A 22,230-nucleotide genomic window follows, 5' to 3' on the forward strand; every position below is an offset into this window, starting at 1 on the left:
TTTTTATATATACTTTTTCATCTTTTTTTTAAATTATTTTAATTTTTCTTTATGGCACTTTTTCAATTATTAAAATATTTAGTTATTTCGGGTTTTTTAACTTCTTTTAATTTTAATAAATTTGCTATATTTTATTATACTTTTTAATATTTAATATTTTATACCTTAAAAGCTTTATTATCTTTTAATTTTATTTTTAAATTAAATTTTTTTTATTGTCTTTTAATTTTCTTTGTAATTATTTTATTATTAATATTATTTTTCTAATTATGTTTTTATTTCTCATAATTTCCTCATTTTAGTTCCATTAGTACTATTTTTTATAATTGCCTGCTTATCCACACTAATTTGCTCAACACCTCACTTAATTACTCAAAACAAATCATTCTCACCATTTTCCAACACGTTCAAGCATAAACGTTAATCCTCAACAAGCAACTTTATCTTAATGCTGCACTCATCACAAGCAACTATAACCCAAAACACGTTCTCATCACCTGCAGGCATTGTGCTCACTGAACACAGCCATTATATTTACGTATATTGTCATGCACGCACTTTGACACTGCCATGTAAGCAATGCACTAACAACTACTGATACATGTTCGACACGCATATTCTTGTTACCTTTGGTTTGACCTTTATGTGTGTGCTGAGCATTTATTTTTTGTGCGTCAGAATCGAATTCATCTCATGCCACACAATAATAAAATTGAGATTTAGTAAAACGATAAAAAACAGGTAACTTCGCATTAATGTCTATAAATTTGTAAGTGGCGGTGCTGCTCATCTCAAATGCACAAACATACTCTTTCGATGAGTCACCTGTGCTTCTTTACTTTTTTCTTTTATTTTCGTTTTTTGTATACATAATCCAAGTGGTGTGTAAAAATGGTGGTGGAAATATAAGTGCAACTAGTTTTCTTTCTTGCTTTCAATTATTTTATATGCTATTTACTGTAGCTTGCTAGTTTTCATGGAATTGAAAATGCATCACCGACCAAAAATAATTTGTTACAATTACTTGGTTTTATTGTTGTGCTGATGTTGCGACAACTATTTTATGACTAGTTTTTCAAAAATTTCTTTATCTTTATTTGTTGTGATAGATATTTGTGTGTAGCGGTGATTAGACGCAGTTGTTTAACGTATTGTGTAAAAAGTGTAATTGTAGAGCCTTTTATTGAGCTGAGTAATTTAAAAGTAGGTTAAATTTGTCTTAAAGCAATTCGAATAGTTTGATAAAGTATCATTGCAGAACAGAATTGCTGTTGCTTTTTGATAACTAAATTAATTACAAGCGAAAATAAAATAATCAAAATATTGATATAATATTGAAAAAAAGGTCGAACAATATTTTTATCATTTTCCAGTGTTCGATCATTCATATTATAGGCGCTTGAAAATAATTGCAATAACATCAAAGTTTATATGAGTTGCCTCTCTTGCAATGCGTTGTTTCAAGATTGTAAATCTCGACCGATACAAAATCTAAAATTATAAATTGTTGAGGTTTTAGTAGCTATTGCTCCTCAGCTGAAAATCTCAAGCTTCTGATTGTACAAGTATTTTATAGCAGCCGTTCGAAGGCGGTTCAAACCTTCTAAGAACCGCTTTTTATCGAACAAGAAATAACCTCTAACAGAACTTTTTCAAAAGCTATTATATTAAGCTCGTAATTGGTCAAAGATCCGCCATGGATTTGTCAAAATTACTGTAGTTATAACTCGAAAACTCCAGTCACACACTATAGAATATCGGAGCTGTTCACTCCTTAACAAAACGAAATGACTTGAAGTTTTCTCGACGCAAATTTCTCCAAATTGCGACCTAAGAGCTACAGTCAAAAGCTGCGAGGGAATCTCTGAAAGCTGCTTGATAACATCTACTATACACACTTTAGTAATTTAGAACTGTCACCTCCATTTCGAAACCAAATGACTCGAAGTTTTCTCGACACACTTCCACAAGTTGGTTCACACAATTCTCGCTGTTATTTCTTGCAACCTCAGCGGTAAAGTCAAAGCTCTGAAAGCTGCTTGAAAATGTCTTTAAATCTGTGGACTTCGTATTGCGCGGTAAAATAAAGCACCAAGCGTAACATTACCATTATTAAACGGAAATAAAGAATTTAGTAATTTGTATGGATAGATAACGGAACCACTTATACAGTGTTTTGTGCACTACTGTATGATTGAATTGAATTTAAACGCACAAATTAACTTGATGGCTCCTTCTTTAGTACTTTCTTCAGCAAAAACAAGAGATAACCTCATCCTTTGCTGAAATTTGCGTCCAGTCTGTACGTCACTTGGCAGTCGCTTTGGGGTTATTGACCCACAATTATTCAATTGACTTGTCGCGGCGCGGCCAACAACTACAAAGTAAACCAACGCTTGGGTTGCAAGCATAAGTCAGCGCTGCGTGAGAAAGCATACACGCGAAAGTGGAGTAAATCCAAGTGAAGTAGCTGGAAAGTGCGTTGTATAGCGTAGGAAGCGTGCGAGTAGCGACATCATTAGTCTAACTTTTGGCATGAGGGGTGACTTTTGCTGGCTACTGTTGCGCTGTTAAATTTTCGATAGTTTCACATGTCTGTGCGCTCAATTGCTAGCACCAATTTCTGTATTTTTATGTGCAACCCATAATTTTGTCAATTTTTTGTTTTTTTTTAGTTGCTTTTGTTTTTGGCTTTGTGTGTACAGTGTAGCAAACGCTGCTGTTTGTTTTTGTTATTTGTATAATTTTTTTTTTTGTTTGCAAGTGCTGAGTTTGTTAGTTTTATTGCTTCTTGCCTTTTGTGGCAAGCGCTGTGCCCTAAATTAAAAACGCAGCAGGCAACGCGGCAAACAAGCAACAAGTTAAAGTGCTGCTGTGTACCCTGTATTTGCAGCGCGCATCTGTACACATTAATTTCTGAAAAGTACATACATATTTGCCGTGCCGCAACGCATGTGCCAACTTTTAGGCGCTGCGCCAACCCAAATTTTTTTCTTATACCCTGAACAGTATATAGTAAATTTGCCAAAAAACTTTTAACACACAGAAGTAAATTTCGGAGACCTTATAAAATATGTTTCTATATATAAATAATCAGCGTGATAAGCTGAGTCGATTTAGTCATGTCCATCTCTCTTTCCGTCTGTCTGTATACACGCGAATTAGTGCCTCAGTTTTCGAGATATTGATCTGAAGTTTTGCAAACGTACTTTTTTGCTGCTCATTTGCCGCAAGCACCAATATCGGAGCACTATAGCATATAGATGACATACAAACTGAACGATCCAAATCAAGTTCTTGTATAGAAAACCTTTTCATTTGACAAAATATCTTTACGAAATTTGCTTGTATATTATTTTCCATGGTAACACTACAAACTCCGAATATATTGTTCAGATCGTGACACTATAGCATATAGCTGCCATATAAACTGACCGTTCAAAAAAAAATATTTTTATACACTTTTATGAGTAATGCACATGTGTAGGGTATTTTAGCTTCGCTACAGCCGATGCTTGACGTTTTCTCATTTATTTTTTTGCATAAGCAACCCTTAAAATGTGCTTATTATGTTTTAAGCGCTCGCTTGCAGTGCAGCTTCTGTTTCATTTTTGGATTTTCGGAAATAAAAAATTATAAAAATTGGTTCTTGGTTTTAAATTTCCGATTACCACTCACGCATTGCTACAGCCCTTTTGCACGCTTATCTCGATCCCACAATACGCTGTCTGATCATTAGCGTAGTCTTCACTGTGCATCTTCAGCCCCTATAATTTTCATACTTTTGACCTGGCCGGCATATGGGCACACAAAACAGCTGCCACGCCACCAACACAGTCACAGCGCTCAAGTGCTACGTGTTGCAGGTGCAAGTACGCTTGAAATGTAGACGCCAGCTGCGCCGTGGCAAACACAGCTGCATTTGTCTTGCTGGCCGCTTTTGTGATTTCTTGTCAATTTTTTACAATTTTTAATCTTACGTGGTGTTGTTGTTTTTGCTGCGTCCTTTTGTTTAAATTTCGACACGAGCCTGGTGTATTTTGCACGCGCGCACTTAATCTGCGCCAGCATCTGACAGCTGGTCGCAGAGTAAAGTAAACGGACGTTGCAGCAGCAAGGAATAGTGCGGCGTAGACACCCCTTCCTGCATGCTTAAGTAGTTTTTCTCAAAAAATAATATAACAAAAAAAGCAACAACAACACCTACTACATATATCATGCATTAATCAAGCAGCAGTCAATTATTGCTGTTGCTAAAGATTTCTGCTGCGCATAACATCTGCCGCGCCGCTATTTAAATTGTGAGTCCTTCTTGCGACAGCAACCCTGACACGATCACGTACATTTGCCTTTGTCTTTATTTTTATTTAATTTTTATTTTGTTTTTTTTTTATTTTATTGTCTTTTCTTTTATTTATTTTTTTTTTTTTTTTTGTAATTTGCTTAAATTTTTTTGTTGCTCCACCGAAAACAAGCCATGTAGCCACACTTAAATTTCAAGCAGTCATTAATACTTATACTTTGCATTAATCAGGGTTGATCGGCGCATATCAATTTTGAACGAATCGTTTATCGTTTATGTTGATCGTGATGTACGCGCAACGTTACCATGCTTGTTGTGGGCGACGGAAATAGCTAGTCACGCCGTGAAGATCGTGTTCGTTTTTTTTTTGTTTTTTTTTTTTTGGTCTTGGGGGAAATTTTAATAGACTACCACATATGCTATGGGGATGATAAGCAATTAAGTTCGTGCGTAAACGACTTGAAAATAAAGCATTCATTTCGTTGGCAGTTGCGATTAATATCAATGATTTTTTTGTTTGTTTGAGGTTATGTTGTTGAAATTGTAAAGAGCTTACACATAAAAAATAAACATTTTTTCTGGTATATGCTTTTTCTTCATCTTCTTTTTATATCTATAGTTATATTTGTATGCAATGAAAGTTTCTCATAAAAGCCAAGTAAACCAATGAAGTACTGTTGCCATCCAAATCGTTTGGTATTGCAGCTATTTAGTTTAAATTCTTGAAGAAAATGATTTTGATACATTTTTCGTGCTTTGACTAAGAACAGCACCTCTTACTATAGTTGCAAGCTATTTACATTACATTTTATATAGCAAAGATATTAATGTACTGGATTAAAACATGGTTCAAGGAATACTGCTGCGGCATTGGAACAGGAAATGTAGTCCGTTTCGGTTAGGTAAAACTTTTTATCGTAGAAACGAAAGCGTCTCTAAAAGGGTACCGAAATTTTTGTACGAAATTTTTATGTTCAGTGATCACTTAAGATGCCCTTTTACATTCTCTCTCTCATTCTCATTATTTCTCTACCATAGGCCTTTATATACAATTTGCTCTGAGAATGCAATAGTTAATTGCGACTAACCGTTATTTTCTTAGCTTTTATAGAAGCACTAACTTGAAGACAATACTGTTCGTGTTGGTTTATTAACGTTCTAAAATTTTATTTCTAAAAATTAAATACTTACTCTACATTGCTCCACTCTCTTAACTTTTATTTTCGAGTTTTTCTTTTTTCATAGATACATATAACTTAAATTTGTTTATTAGACTTCGTTCATAAGCTTTTAACTACTCTCATGAAACATTTTCCAATATTTTAAAGTTATGCTATTGATGTCGGTTGGTCAATAGGTTATCACAAGTACCTACTTATGACATAACCTAACCTCATTTTAAAAATTATTAATAACTAATTTTGAACGAAGAAATTAACATTAATTTCAATTGAAGCTTTAAGTTCTTGGTGTTCAGAAATTGTAGTTTCGAAAATCAGGCTTCGAAGCTTCTAGTGTTCCTTATATGTTTATACAAATTTTAAATAGATTTTTTGCTGACATAAATATATACGTATTATCTGCAGAAATTAGAGAATCAAGTAACATACATATGTATATATTTGAAAAACCGTAATTTTGTAATGAAAAAGTTAAAAACTAGCCTAATTTTTACTTTTCTGTCTCTACAACAGGTAAATATTATAAAAAAAAGTTTTCGAAATTTTTAAAATTAATAAAAGTGGTTTTCAGTTTTAAAAAAAAATAATATAACATTATTTCAAAAATAGTTTTGAATTGCTTAAAAATATTTTTTCTGAAAGAATTTAGAAATTGAAATATATTGCTATAAATTTTTCGAAAAATAGTTTGAATTTTTTAAAATAATTTTGAACTTTTTAACATATTTTTTTAATTACAAATTTTAAAATGTTGTTTTGAGTTTCCCAAAAAACTGTTTGGAATTTTTAAAAATAAATAGCATTAAAAAAAATTTTAAATTGCTTGAAAATATATTTTTAGAACTTCCAAATTTGAAATTTCAATATATTGCAAAAAAATTTTCGAAAAATAATTTTGAATTTTTTGAATAGTTTTGAAATTTTTAACATATTTTTTAATTTGTTGTTTTGAGTATTCCAAAAAAGACTGTTTTGAAATATTTAAAAATAAATAGCATTAAAAAAATAGTTTTGAACTTTTAAATAAGCAAAAAATGTTTTAAATTTTTCAAAAAATTGTTTTGAATTTTTGAAAATAATTAACAATAAAATAAAAAGTTTTGAATTTTTCACTGTTTGGAATTTTTAAAATAAATAGCATTAAAAAAAATATTATTGAATTGCTTAAAAATATTTTTTTAGAACTTGCAATTTAGAAATTTAAATATATTGTTATACATTTTTCGAAAAATAATTTGAATTTTTTTAAAAGTTTTTGCACTTTCTAAAATATTTTTTTTTCAAATTACCAATTTAAATATGTAGTTTTGAGTTTTTCAAAAAAATATTGTTTTGAATTTTTGAAAATAATTAGCATTAAAATAAATAGTTTTGAATTATTAAATAAACAAAAATTGTTTTAAATGTTTCCAAAAATAAAAATTGTTTTGAATTTTTCAAAAAATAAAAATTGTTTTGAAGTTTTCAAACATATGTTTTTTGAAATTCTCAAAAATCATATTTTCACTAAAATTTTCGAACCGTTTGATGTTTGTATTGATTTTCAAAATTAGATAACACAATTTTTTTCAAGAGCAGGGAACGCTTTAATATCAGCACAGGTATTCGTGTTGCTGCAACGACTGCAACTTTCGGATAACAATAAAAGCGAAAGGTGGAATTTTATACGCATACTCGTAAATATCTCGAAACATTCTAGAACGATTATGTTGACTTCCGCGAACGTACGTGTTTGGAGCACAGTGTACATTTGAAAGCGTTTGCGATTAGCTTGAAAACTATGCACATCTATATTTATGCATGTATATATCTTTATAGATGTATGTGTGTTTGTGAAATCAGAAAGCGTTTTAGCCCTACAAAAGCAATTTAGTAATAAATCTCATTTAGCAACAATTTAAAGGGAAATGAATTACGAAAACATGCTACACACATACACAGAAATATATACATGCAAACATTTATGCATATTTACAAAATAGACTAATTGAACGTGACGAACGGCAATGGCAGCAGCGCGATAGAACGCCAAAGTATTACAACAACTGCAAAAATTCCACGGGAAATGCTATAAGTTACAACAAACAGGCGCGCGGGGAGCACTGACAAGTAACAAAATAATCTCTGAGCATAGCGACGACGCTCGTTTTTTCTAATGCAACGCCACATATGAGTTTATGGCGGGGGGACGGGGGTTGCATAGTGCATAATTGCCGACTAGTTATTCATCAAAATTTTCATATTTGTTATTGTTGTGTATTTTGTAAGATCAACTATCTAGTATTTCAATATAAAACACTACAGCTTACTTCTCGCGCGCTCATGTCTCGCTCGCTCACACGCACACACACAAAACTCATACGCTCTTGAGCTTGCGCCAGCGCTGCCAACCAAATGCAAAACGGAAATGGACGCTCGCGGCTGACAGCGACAATAAAATATTTACAGCAGCCTAGAATTACAACAACAACAACAGATGTAAAAAGCCAGCAGACGAATGAAACTGAAAAGCCGCAAGAAATATAAAAGGCAATTTGAAGAAATGGAGCAAGCTGAAAAAGTGTACGAATGCGGAGCAGAAAATCTTTTATGAGGGCATTTACATGCATATATACTTATATATGCTTGTACATACATACGTATGTATGCATGTGCGCTGCTTGCTGCGGTATGGATCGTGAACTGCTGATAACTGGCGGGAGAGGAGTGTGTAAGGCACGCATATGGGGCGCAGAATATAAAGCAGATCATGGCGACTGCTCTACAACAAAAACTATAGAAAACAACAACAATAACAAGAAGCATGGCACAAACATAGCGTAACAGTGCCATAGTAACTATTTCACTGCTAAAAGCTTGGCGCTCGAGGGAGCGGATAGCATAATATGATTGTGTGTGTGTGTGTGTTGTGTGTAGAAATCACAATGGCGATGTAGAAGCTGTAAAGCATATACTACATATGTACATATGTATGTAACTGGCAGCTGGGAAAGCCAAATATGTAAAGCGATCGACCGGCAAATGTGCGACAAGCAATGCGGAAGAGCGCGCGGCTACCGGCGGCAGGCGCGCGGTGCGGAGCGGCTGGTGGAGCAGTAAAGTAATGAAACTGTATGTATATATGTATGTATGCACATATGTACATATATAAGTATGTTTGTATGGAATAAAGGGTGAATGGTATGTGCTGCCACTGCTTGTTTACGCCACTTGCTGTTGTTGTTGTAGCAGTTAATGTAATGTAATTAAAAGAAATTAAAACTAGAAAAAAAACATTAGCATCGGCTGCACCGCAGCTATAATACCCTTCACAAATAAAATTGTTTCCATGCAAGAACTTGATTTTGATCGAACAGCTTGTATGGCAGCTATATGCTATAGTGCTGCAAGCTGGACAATTTGTATGGAGATTGCAGCGTTGCCTTCGACAAAAATTCGCACCAAATTTCGTGAAGATATTTTGTCAAATAAAAAAGTTTTACATACAACGACTTAGTTTTGATCGTTCAGTTTGTATGGTAGCCATATGCTACCCGATCTGAACAATATATACCGAGTTTGTAGCGTTGGCTTGCGTAAAAATCTATGCTAAATTTCGTGAAAATATTTTGTCAGATAAAAAAGTTTTCCATAGAAGAACTTGATTTTGATGGTTCAGTTTTTAAGACAGCTATATGCTATAGTGGTCCGATATCGGCGGTTTCGACAGATGAGCAGCTTTTTGTGAAAAAAAAGATAGGTGCAAAATTTCAGACCGTTATCTCAAAATAACTAATATAACATACCCTATTCAGGGTATTAAAAGAGTGGGCTACTGATGATTTTATGCGAAGGCGTTCGTCAGCTGTAAGGCGGTCAGCATTTTAAACATGCATAAATACTTTTAGCACCAAAAAACGACGACGACTCGCTGACGCACTGACAAATTGACTGACTTGCCGACACCAAAATGGTTGCCCACGTGTACATATGTTTGTAGGTTTGTTTGTTTGTATGAATGACTGACTGCCCGGCCTGGTTGAATGTCTGGAGATGGTTGGCTGACTTAGTTCGGCTGAACTATTTCGCTCCTATTGACTTCACTGCTAATGGGCTGGTGTGAATGGCTGATGTACGCGCCGGCGCCGACGCCGACGCTGCTGCTGCGCAAATATTTGACGAACTTGTGCAAGCAAATTAATGAGAATTTTCTCATTTACTGTAAGCCAACTAAAAATATATACACATTTATCCCGCATTTTTGGCCCAAAAATAACGCAACAGACAAATAAATATAAAACCACCGTTTACTTAGCAATGAACACGGACACAAACTGTCGACGGAAACAAAGCAAATTCAACCGAAAACAACAATCGGTGAAATAGTGCAGCACATGAATTTTTAAATTAAACCAAAACAAAAATACACAAACAACATAAGGCAACAAATAAAGCGGCAGCAAAACTAAAATGCAAACCAGCAAAAAAGTTGTAAACGAAAAATAATGCAAATAAAATAGAGCAGCGTAAGCGTTAAAAAACTGTGTGGATAATTACAAAAAATTACAAAAAAATTCAAATGAAGCAAAATAAAACCAAAAAAAAAATTTTAAAGCAGAAAAATAAAAATATATAAATGCTATAACACCCTTCTCCCGCGCATTTCTTTGAACAAAAAAAACATAAAAAGATCTTTAAGTAGATGTTGGTCGTTCAGTTTGTATGGCAACTATATGCTATAAGGGTCCGTTATTGGCGGTTTTGACATATTAGCGGCTATTTGGAGAGAAAAGCACGTGTGCAGAATTACAAATCGATAACCCGAAAACAAGGAAAAAATACGCATGTATACAAAAAGAGAGAGACAGGCAGACGGACATGTTAAAAATTTCGTGGTAAACTTAATATACCCACTCTGGGTATAAAAAAACATAAAAAATAAAAAAAATAAAGTAAATACGAAGCAATGACCATGAAGCGCACTTCAGGCATTTAATTTGCAAGGCAGCAGGAAATAAAAAATTTAATTAAGAAAAAATGGACGCAAAAATTTATTAAAAATCGACAGTTGTGCAAGATATTTATTTGCTTATGTTTTTTGGTGCGTGCGAAGAAAATGAAAAAATGAAGTATGTTTGATTAAAAAAACGCTACATATGTACATATGTAGTAAATACATAAGTAATGTAAGGCACGTCTTCTAGAACTTAAGCTAGTGTCAGTCAGTGATGAGAGGAAAAGAACAGCCAACTGGTATAAATTTGTTGCTAAAAAATAAAATAGACGCACGAAACTCAAATATCAATTTTAGTAGAATGCCTATATTAGCAGTCTGGCTGATTGTAAACCACATATTTATATGTATATACCTATAAACAATTCGCTCTATAAAGCACGAAGCCAAAATACCTCAACATAATATTATATAAGACGTCGATGTCTTTGGGTATCTTGAAAAGAACATCAAGAAGACTACCATAATCGCTACAATTACATGAAGCGTTACAGTTTCATTTGATATATTATATTTTCAATCATCATAGATTTTAGATAAAATACATCTTCACTGTATTCAGTGAATTTTTTAGAAAGCCATTTAGCAAGTGTAGAAAATAGCAGGTTATAGTAGTCTATCTTTAAATATTAGTCTACAAATTTTGCAGATTATAATTGTTGTTGTTGTAGCGTCAAAAAACATTCCTGAAGTAATTTCGAGGAATGGTGCCGAGTTGACAGTTCTTGGTTGTATAAAAATCCGGGTCCGTTCCGGTTACCTTGGCCCAACTGTCGTATGATAGATTATAATAATTAATAGATTATTGTTGTTGTTGTTGTTGTAGCGACAGAATTCTGCCGAGTTGACAGTCCTTGGCCGGAATAAATCCGGGTCCGTTCCGGTTACGTAGACCCGACTGTCGTGGGAATGGAATAGATTATTGTCGAGTGGGGCGCCACAATCTTCGAATATACATATTATTCAGATCAGACCACTATAGCATATATATATGTATGTATGTAGCTAGCATACAAACTGACCGTTATTTCGCCGCCATACAAGTGTCGTGAAAAACCTTTGAAAGAGGTTATCTTCTCTGGCATTTAACACCACCAAAAGCTCTGGCAACGCGCCATTTCATTGCCACACTACTGACAACGTCCGAAAAGCACTTACAAACAAGGCTGGCTACCAACAACGCCAGAAGCCAGTGTTTTTCGTACACGTAAGTCTGCTTGTCAGCATAAGTGAATGCGCGTTCTTCTGCCATTTTCATTACAGTTTATTTCGTTTTTTTTTTTAATTTATGTATGTCGCCGCTTTTGGGGTAACGAACAGCCAACGACAACAACGGCGGCGACTATGCTGCATGCTGCCGCCAGCTTAACTTAGTTTTAGCCAAACAGCCCCGGCCACGAGCCGACCAGGCAAGCGGCCTGTGCCATTTGATTTTATTGCTATGTGCCTATTTCATTTTTAATTTACTTTTTAATTATTCTCGCCGACTGAATGTCACACTTACACAAAATGCAAACAAGCGGGTAAAATAAGCGTTAAAAGCGTGTAAATAAAGTAAAATGGCTGCAGAATCTGTATTAAATGCAGCTAGAGTGTAACGATAACGCAAATACTTTTTCTGTAACAATTTTTTGAATTATATTTTTTTCTTTCTTGTAGTTTTTTTCTTCTATGTTTACTTGTAATGTTTTTCTGGTGCTTTTATTCTTGTATTCTGTATGCCTGCCTTTTCTGCAACCGGCATTCGTCGTACTTACAGCTATTAAAACGAATAAGCAACGCTTGACGACGTCGCAACCACGGTCGCTGCACTACTGCTGTCACTTTAATGCAGTGTTTTTGCTATTGTTGTTGTTGCGCCGTTAACTGCTGCTCCTGCTATTTGCATTGATTTTTCGCCAACAGCTGTTGTTGTTAACTGCTTTTTATTGCCTTTTTTTGCACTTTAGTTATTGTTTTTAATTAAACTTTGCTGCTATTGTTTTAAAACCATGTATAATTGTATGCAAAAATCAATTAAATTGAAAAACACTTTTTGTAAAAAAAATATTATTAATCATCATAAATGCACATGCACAAAAATTAAGGCACTTTTATTATTGCTTTAATGGTTTAGTTTATGCTTTTTGTTTTTATTTTTGTATTTTTTTTTGCTTTTTATTATTGTTTTCGGTTTTTTCGCTATAAATCGTTACTCGTTTTTTACATTTTTTATATAAGTATGTAAATATACAATATATGCACATGTAATAAAACTTCGTTGCCACTCAATTTTCCTCTTTACTATTATACAGCAATTTATAGCGTTTCTTTGTTCCTACGCTAAGCGAAGCCCATAAATAAATTATTGCATTTAATTTCATTTAAGTTTATATACTTTAACACCACATTTCTTTAAAAAAAAAGCAGCAAAAATGTAAAAAAAATTATAATATTAATGCAATAAAAAAACGCTGCAATGCCGTCGCTCACACTGTCGTTTCGTTTATATATTACTTTGTTGCTTGCATGCGTTTTTGCTTCTTAACTGCTTGATCGTTCGTTGTTGCGCTCGCGTGCAATCGTTATGCCGACGTCCGTTCACTAGCTCGTTTGTTTTGCGTTTATTTATGCTGGTTCGTGCACTAAACGACTTGAGCTCCGCTAGCCAGCAAAAATGCTCCACCACAGCAGCAACAAAAGCAAGTCGCAAAGCTAGCGACAGAGCAGCGCAGCATGCAGCGAACGTCAGCAGCGCACAACAACAGCGAATATAATAACATAGCAAACTAAATAGCGCTAACGAAGTAATTTGTACATATGTGGCAACCGTATGACATAGCAAGTCACACGAAGTAGCGGCTGTCGCAAACGTCCACGTACAACAACAAATTTTGTAGAAATAAACAAAAAGTGAAGTTAGTGAGTCGCAGTAGCTACCTACGTCGACGTTCCAGAACACAAAAACAAAGATGAAATGAGGTAGAAAACAAAAAATTAAATAAAAATAGCTGGCAGCTCATGTAGTAGCATAAAATGGCAAGGTAATATATAAATACATATAAATATATATATTGGGCCGTTCGCAACAATAAAATATCACAGCTGCTGTGCTCATAAGTCAATTGTAGTCACCACTCTTACCTTGTCATTTTTTGAAACATCGTGTGTTTACAGCCTAAATCGCTGGCTGTGCAGAATTTGAGGTGTGTTAACGCAATTGCTGTTACTTGGCAGCACTTTTATTGTAACGTGCGTAGATTTGTACACGATAACGTAAGTGAGTGTGGGGAAACCTTTCGTTTACCTTAATACTTACTAATATTTCGTTTAAAGTAATGGTATTATACCCATACAATTGAATACAATACTTGTAAATACAAATATCAATATATTGTAATATAAAATCATATAAGTTCCTTTATTTCTCTAATTTTTTTTCTTTTACAATTAAATTATTAAAAATGTTTTAAAAATTGTTTATCAAATTATCTTATATTTACCAAAAATTAAGTGAAATTTTATTAAATATTTTTCAACTAATTTTCGAAAAATGTTTCAAAATTTTTTTACCAAAATTAATGAAAATCTCTTTCCCTTATACTATTTTCATTCAATTAATTGGATTTTTCAGTTAATTAAAAAAAAATTTTTTTTTTTTATAAAAATCTCCAAATAAAAATATTTTTTTGAAAAGTTTAGGCTGCGTTTATTTCGTAATTGGAGATAACTAGTCCCAACGAACTATTGTTATGATAAAATTGTTTTAGAATATTCAGATAAGCATAGATGCCACTTCTTTTACTAAGTATTATTCGTTCTTTTTTAATTGTTTCTATCCTTTTCACAAAGTTATAACAGAGAACGTATATCATATTTTGTATTTTACGTTCTCTGGTTATAAAGCATACCTGTCACAAGGTTTTCCATCTTATATTTTCTTCTTTAGAAATAAATGGTAATTGATTCGCGCCCGCTAATATTACGTCAACTGCTGATCCTACGAGATTTACATATAACTAACCGGTTTCAATAGGGTATAAAATGTTCTAAATGATTCCAAGAACTATCATGATCGTAGATTTCTCGAAAATTAGTCGGGGAAATAATTTATGACTTTACAATATCCACACAAAACCAGCTACGTCAATAAACGCCTGACTTTACAAGCTTTTCAGCATTCTCACTTGCAACAAGTCGCTCACAAGCGTTTTGTGGTTCTTTGTAATTTTGTTAAACTTGTAATATGTTTAGTTTACCGAGATCTGTAAAATGTTTCAATTTTGGTGAACATGTTTAAGCTTTCGTTACATAAGATGAGTTAACGTCGATTCTTTAAAAATCGGGATTAATCTCAGACTTATTTCGAGATACAACCGCAAACTTGATATACAGTGCTGTTGTCCAGAATATTTAAAGACGCGTGAGAAATGGTTTAAAGTAAATGCATTGGTATTACCGATAAAAAATCAGAGTTCTTACAAAGACCAAACTTCAAGATTGTGATGAATTTTTAATAAAACATTGCCTTGGGCAATTATTCATGCCAAATTTCGCGAAGATATCTAGACAAATAAAAAAGTATAACCAGTGACAGCATATAAAAAGATCTACTACTCGCTACATATTAATACTACTATGTAGATCTACCAAAACTAAGCGAGTGACAATTCGAACAAGCAATTAGCATAAATTGAAAAACTATACTGTTTCTTTTTCTCAATATAGTATGACGTCACAAACCTTTGAAATTTTCGGTCAAATGCTGTCCAAAAAAAGTAACGGGACGAAATTGTTGTAATCTCTATTTCTATCTTGATATGTAACGGTAGAAAAGTCTCTCGCTGCGCCATCTCACACTCATTCAAATTTATTTGTATGTGCAAATAAACGACACAAAATCCAGCAAATCACCCGTGTGGCCTCAAAACATATGGCAGCGCTCACGTTTCCTATAACAAACACAATGCCATACACCACATGGCGCTGCCTACACTGCTGACGTCGCAGCGAAAACCAATCGACTAGCCAACAGGCAAATCCAAAGTGCGCTTTTCTACAAGCACACATATAAATGTACATATACATACACACATATATGTATATATGGATACCTTATAGCAGATGGATAGCTAGTTGGATGGATAGGTGCGCACGTCCCATATACCTCATTGCTCAAAACCAATAAGTTTTTCTTTTTACTGCATGCATTTCAACACACACACATATATATTTACTTAACTTTGATGTCACGGCAGCGACCAATGCTGCATATTCAATGAACACACTACTATTTATTTATCTAGCCATCTAAGCCGCGCCGCAACGGGTCGGGCCGAAGCTTTTCAATAATGCAGCAAAAACGTCAACAGCAACAGCAACAAAAACAACAACAGCGATGACAGTAAATATTATATGACGTATTCAAGCAACATAAAATAATAGCAACAACATAAGCGCGCTGTGTGTGCCCGTTGAAATAATGTCAGCAGAATTAGAAAAGGAAGGAAATGAATGTGCGATTATGTAGTATGTACAAATGTGTGTGTGTGCAACTTGAAATAGGGAATCCAACAAGAAATAGAGAAAAATCCACTGCAAGCATATGAAAACAAAAGGTAGCAACATTTAGGTGAAAATAAGTGAAATAAGAGTGCAGGCACGTACACACATACGTACATATAAATATATATATACATACCATATGTAAATATACTTATGTAGTTGTACATATGCATATATACATATACTACAAATATGTGAAATGCAAACAAAGGATTGCAGCCGTGTGTGTTTGAATGAATTGTAAAATAGAATTTGATGTGCGCGTTTGACAGATGATTAATAATTTAAATAAAAGAACTAAAATTTAAATGAGTTATACAATATTGATTTGGTGTGTGAAAAATTTGTTTGTAATATAATATATTTTCTTTGTTTACAATTACGCTACTACAAAAAATTGCCGTTATATAGTAATATGCATACAGCGTAAAGCAATCATATAGTAATAAGAAAAATATTTTATCTCAAAAGCACAGAAAAAAACAAAAAAAAAATAATTTAACTCGCTTTGTTAAAGCTTTGTGCATTAGAACTGTTTAATCATGACTTTCTGTTAACATTTTACAACAACTGACTCATTGTTTACTTATACCGCAACACAGCGCATACAAATGTTCCAACGGGTTGACCCTGCCAACTAAATGCATGTTTACCTTAAATATTAGACCTTAAATTCTAAGAAGTTTTCAACACATTTTCGTAGCAAAAAGGAGTTTTTTGAAGAGAAAGTCACACGTGAGTGACGCGCGTATGCCGACGCAAGTCAGAATTTTCAACCCCCTAATAGTGTAACAAATTTATAGACATTTATATACTTGTATATATTTTTTTTGGAACATATGTAGACACTTATTTTTTGTGTGCAGTCTGCCTCAGGTATTACGTTATTGTCGTAGGTGCACGCACACATGCAAGCGTATCCTTGAAATGCACAATAGGACGCCAACTCATTGCGGTGTCAACCATATGTTGGCCGAATAATAGGCATATAGGTAAATGAGTTCCAAAAGCAATAATGCCAACAATTGTTGTTGCCTTAGTGTACAATTGGCAACGTACAATACTTTGTGTGCAACACGATTTGTTTTTTTCGTTCTCACTGTCGATAAATGAAGTGTGTGAAGGTGAAAACACGTTTACCAAAAGGTAATGCAATTGTCAGATCAGCAGATTTATTAACAGTAAAATATAAGCAAGAAAAATGTTGGCGGAAAATGCATGCTCACATATAGACATACAGACATATGCGTGAGCGTGCTGTAAAAGTAGTTGAGTCAGACAATAAAACACTTAACGAGCGCAGAAGAAATTTGCCAGCATGAATTTTTTTTTTTTTTTAAATAAAATTAATAAATGAGTAATTTTTCCACATAGCACCACCAGAATGCGCGATTTAGCCGAAGCAATTGAATATTCATCAGAAAAGCTAGTTTCTTCATAGAAAAAATGTGAGAAAACCGCCAATACTCAACATAAATCTGATTATCAGCTGAACATTAGATCAAAATTGATTTCTCTCCATCATAATAAATCTCAACATCAACAGAGCTATAGATAAGAAAACTGTCTTTAGAAGCCAAAATGTGTCTCAAATTTATTGCGAAGCTCTTCAGAATATATATTATATACGAATCTGTTCAATATTTAACTAAAACCGACAAAATATTAAAATAATTTTTTTTTCGAGAAATTTTATTGAAAATACAAATTTTTTTTCAAGCTGAAATGAATTAACAAAAATTATATTTTTTTCGAGAAATTATATTGAAAATACAAATATTTTTTCAAGCTTAAATGAGTTTTATTAAAAATAAATTTTATTTAAAAATTATTTAAAATTTTATTTAAAAATATTAAAAATAAATTTTATTATTATTTAAAATAAATTTTATTAAAAAACTATAAATTATAGATTTTTTTTTATTTTGAGAAATTTTATTGAAAATTCAAATTTTTTTCAAGCTAAAAGGAGTTTTATTTAAATATTATTAATAACAAATTTTATTAAAAAATTATTAATAATAAATTTTTTTTCGAGATATATTAGTGAAAATACAAATTTTTTTCAAGCTAAAATGAATTTTACTAAAAATAAATTTTATTAAAAAATTATTAATTATAAATTTTTTTTTATTTTGAGAAATTTTATTGAAAATACAAATTTTTTTCAAGCTAAAATGAATTTTATTAAAAAATTATTAAACATAAATTTTTTTTCGACAATAAGAAATTATTAAAAATAAATTTTATTAAAAAATTATTAATAATAAATTTTTTTTTGAGAAATTTTATTGAAAATACAAATTTTTTTTTAAGCTAAAATTAATTTTATTAAATTATCAAAAATTTGATTAAAAACTAATTTTATTTTATTAAAAATTTATTTTATTAAAAATAATTTTTTTTGTCGAGATATTTTATTAAAAATACAAATCTTTTTCAAGAAATTTTATATGAGTTTTTTTTTAAAGATATGTAAGCATTTCTTATTTTAGCTCATTTATGTACCTCTTCTGGCAAAACCATAAATAATATTTCGGTGTGTGCAGAAATACAAATATATATAAATTCTTACGAATTTTTGCAAATATTTACAGAATTGTGCAAAGTCCATTAACTCCGCATATATTTTTAAGCATACGCCACCACTTTTCTGTTAATGTTTGCATACATTTTGAGTCATGCACTTATTATGATTCTTGAAAAAAATTGTTAAGTCAATTTAAATTTATTTGTTTTTATATCGCTTTTTAAAGTACAAGAATAATCCAAACAAAAGACTTATTTGCAGAATGCCTGCGAGTAAATGCTGCTGGATATGTAAGATGAAGGAGTCACGTACAATTGTTCATATAAAACATTGAATTAGGCATACATTAGGGTGATCCAATTTTTTATATTTTTATTTTCATTTTTTTGAAAATTGCGTAGCATGCTTTCACATTGCAACATAACATGGTCAAACAATACTATTATTATCAAAATATTTTTTTATTTTATATATATTTTATCACATGACTGCATATATATATATATTTTTTTTTTACGATTTTTTAATAAAAGTAAAAAATTTCCATTTACAATCACAGCTTGATTCTTGCGTTTTTAAAGGACCTATACATTTTAGCATATGTAACTTAAATTAAAAAGACTTTTACAAGTTGGCATAAAAAATTTCAAAATATACTAAAACTTACATACGTACATACTTACAAATACATGCATACTTAAAAAATATACTTACATATGTGTGTACATACATATTAAATGTACTTAAAATGAAACTCTACGAATTTTATTAAAAGTATGCGTCTTTATTATGAATCACAGTCTCAAAAGCATCCGCATTTGTATATTAATATATAAATAATATACTACTATACCCTATACTTGCAAAAATTAATTTACAAAACTGTTAATTTAATAAAAAAATTATAAAATTTGTACATACAAAATCTTTCAAATAAATTATATTTTGTGCTTTCAAGAGTGAATTTATTAAATTTCATTATTTTTCTTACTGGGTCTCTATATAAAAACATAATATAAATGCACTTATCTGCATATACGAGTATCTTTTAATAATACACATTCTTATGCATATTTGTATATATTGTACTTACAGTTTCGTCCAAAGAATTCACGGAATTTTGTTCTGCAAGACTGCAATCCATATTCCAACAAAACAAAATACCAAAAACCACCGATAAGTAGTGTGCGAGTGTTGTTGTTGCGGCAGTAAAACTGTCGAGTGGGTCGCTGGTGGGATTTGTACAAAATTATGGCACGTACAATACACGAATTTGTTATATTTTTCCTAAACAAAATAACGCCGCAGTAATGCAAAAAATTCCACAATACAGTTAGTTATTTTGAGTTTCGAACTTTCAAATATAGCAACGTACACAAATTAATACACCTCAAACATATTATATATTCATATTTAAATATGTATGTACATATGTTTGTATGTTTGTTAATCGAATTATTTTACACGCATTACACACAATTACAACACATCAATCGCTTGCAGTTGGAAGCTGGCTTTCCCGTATCCGGCAGAAGATTGGTGCAAAGCGCCGCATTTGTGTGGGTGGCACAGGTATAACTTGCACTGCCACTTAACGCTTGGCCGCTATATGTGTTAGACACCTATACACTTGTATATATGTATATGTGCGCTTAAGCATATGTGCGTTTCGGTTCCGTTTCGTTTGTGCAATTACTAATTTCCTACGCCTATGCCCACACAAGGGCATACATATACATGCATATAAATATGCTTTAAGCTGTAGCAGCACAAACACTCTCGCATACACTTTAGTACTTAAAAGTGCAATAGCGTATTAAATTTTGTAATTTTCCTGTTTTTCCTCTGCACTTTAATGTTATTTTTTCACATTTATGCGTCGCTGTTGCCGTTGGCAGCACTTTTTTGGGTGTAGTTCATCGTCTATTTGTATGTGTCCGCTTGTGCTTTTTTTATATCTTCTACTCCAGTTCTCAATATACTTTTCCTTTTGCCTTTTAACACACGTATTCGCCGTATATTCATAAATGCATTCTTCTTCTCCTTCTTCCGCTTTATTAAATTGTCGTTCTTCGTCGATTTACTCGTAATTCGCCCTCCCACACACTCACACTCTCAGCAATATCTGCTCCAATCGTCCACAATGTACTCCTGTCGACTCCAACTTGCCCCCGTTCAACTTCGTCTGCTTACTATGTATTGCACTGCTTCCTCGTTTTCGTACACCCACTCAGCTCCAATTCAATTCATTCGCCGTTGTCTTCGCGGTCGTAGCCTTTATCTTTTACGCACTTCCACTTCACTGTGTAGCATTTGCGTCCCGCATGCCACACTGCACTTTTACCACCCACTACTACTATCTGCTCTTTACACTTCACACTTTATTTTCTTCCTTTTCCTACTTTTTTTACAGCCGTGCCACAGACTACGGTAAAACTCTGAAATATTTTTCACACCTTTTCGTTGAAACTTTTCTAAATTTCGTTCACTTTCTATTGCGCACCGTGTGGCAGACACAAGAATTTTGGCTAAAAAAATCCAATTGGAATTTGTTAATTTTGTCATATAATTTGTAAATGAAAATTTTCACTGAAAAATTTATGATTCAGCCGAACGCGTTGATGTCTGTGTAAGAACGAACCGTAGTTTGGAGTTAAACGAGCTGTCCGAGCAAAACCGCCGCCCCCACAAGCGCCAAACAAGTACTGAATAACCAGAAAATGGTAAAATGGTAGATGGAAGTGGAGTAATATCCGTTGACAGCAACAGTGGCCAAACAAGCTTGACTGCTTAGCTGTGTTTAGATGCTTAAGAATTACAAAGCAACTGTGTTTCATAAACGCAATTTATTTACGTCCACTGCTACTGCTGATGACACCAGTCTATGCCGGAAACTTCCATTTACGGCAACTTGCCCCTGCTTGCTTTCCTTTTCAGCTTATTTACGCGTATCCATGTTCTGTTGTTGTTGTTTCGTATGTTTTAATTGTGATTGCTGACTTTAGCGCCTCAAGTTCGCTGTCATTTCTACTTTTGGAAGTACAAAGTCATTGAACTGAATAGCTATTGGTTGTTCTGAGTATATATTGCAAATCACCAAATTATATGGATATATATTTTACTATATTTGTAATATAAGGCAGGAAATCCCAAAATGTAAGAAATATTTTTAATTGGACAACATTTTCGAGTCATATAGTTCTATCAGAGAACTTAAAACTTTTAAGTTCTCTGGTTCTATATATTTCTGTGAGCATGCAAGGCAATGCAACAAAAAAAGCTGATATACGCTATGACAAAATTCTCAGTAGTCAAAATCCACTAAGGTATTTCCAGAGAATGTAGATTATATATATTTTACATTCTCTGGTATTTCTATAGGTAATTACACTCATTTGACTACAAATGCTGTCATAATTAGATTTATAATAATTTTACCAACTATATTATATAAAATAATATTACCAACTATACTTAACATAATAATATTACTAACTATTACCAGAGAACGTAAAATATAATATACGTTCTCTGGTACTATTCATTATTCATAATTGTGTAAATAACCTCTCGCGTTTTCAAATCGTTTGTGCACCCTGTGAATACAACTCTGTACAACACTAAATGTACGCTATAAAATGGCAGCACCGCACTTGGCCACACAGCCAACAGCTGCGTA

General features: G+C 32.6%; 1 protein-coding gene across 3 annotated transcripts in view; it reads right to left on the reverse strand.

Annotated features, from left to right (window-relative positions):
* pico overlaps positions 1-21,242 on the reverse strand; it is a 34,209-nt gene extending 12,967 nt beyond the window's left edge. Inside the window, exon 1 of one of the 3 annotated variants that reach the window (XM_070110661.1) lies at positions 19,645-21,242. In XM_070110661.1, the coding sequence (XP_069966762.1) occupies positions 19,645-19,695 (51 nt within the window). In that variant the 5' untranslated portion in view covers positions 19,696-21,242. Of the gene's footprint in view, positions 1-12,234; positions 12,509-12,973; positions 13,096-19,644 lie in introns of those variants that run through there. The other 2 variants (XM_036359597.2, XM_070110662.1) reach the window with 2 other exon arrangements.
* Between the last annotated feature and the right edge of the window lie 988 nt (positions 21,243-22,230).

The sequence above is a fragment of the Bactrocera oleae genome, chromosome 5, assembly GCF_042242935.1.
Source record: "Bactrocera oleae isolate idBacOlea1 chromosome 5, idBacOlea1, whole genome shotgun sequence".
Taxonomy (NCBI): domain Eukaryota; kingdom Metazoa; phylum Arthropoda; class Insecta; order Diptera; family Tephritidae; genus Bactrocera; species Bactrocera oleae.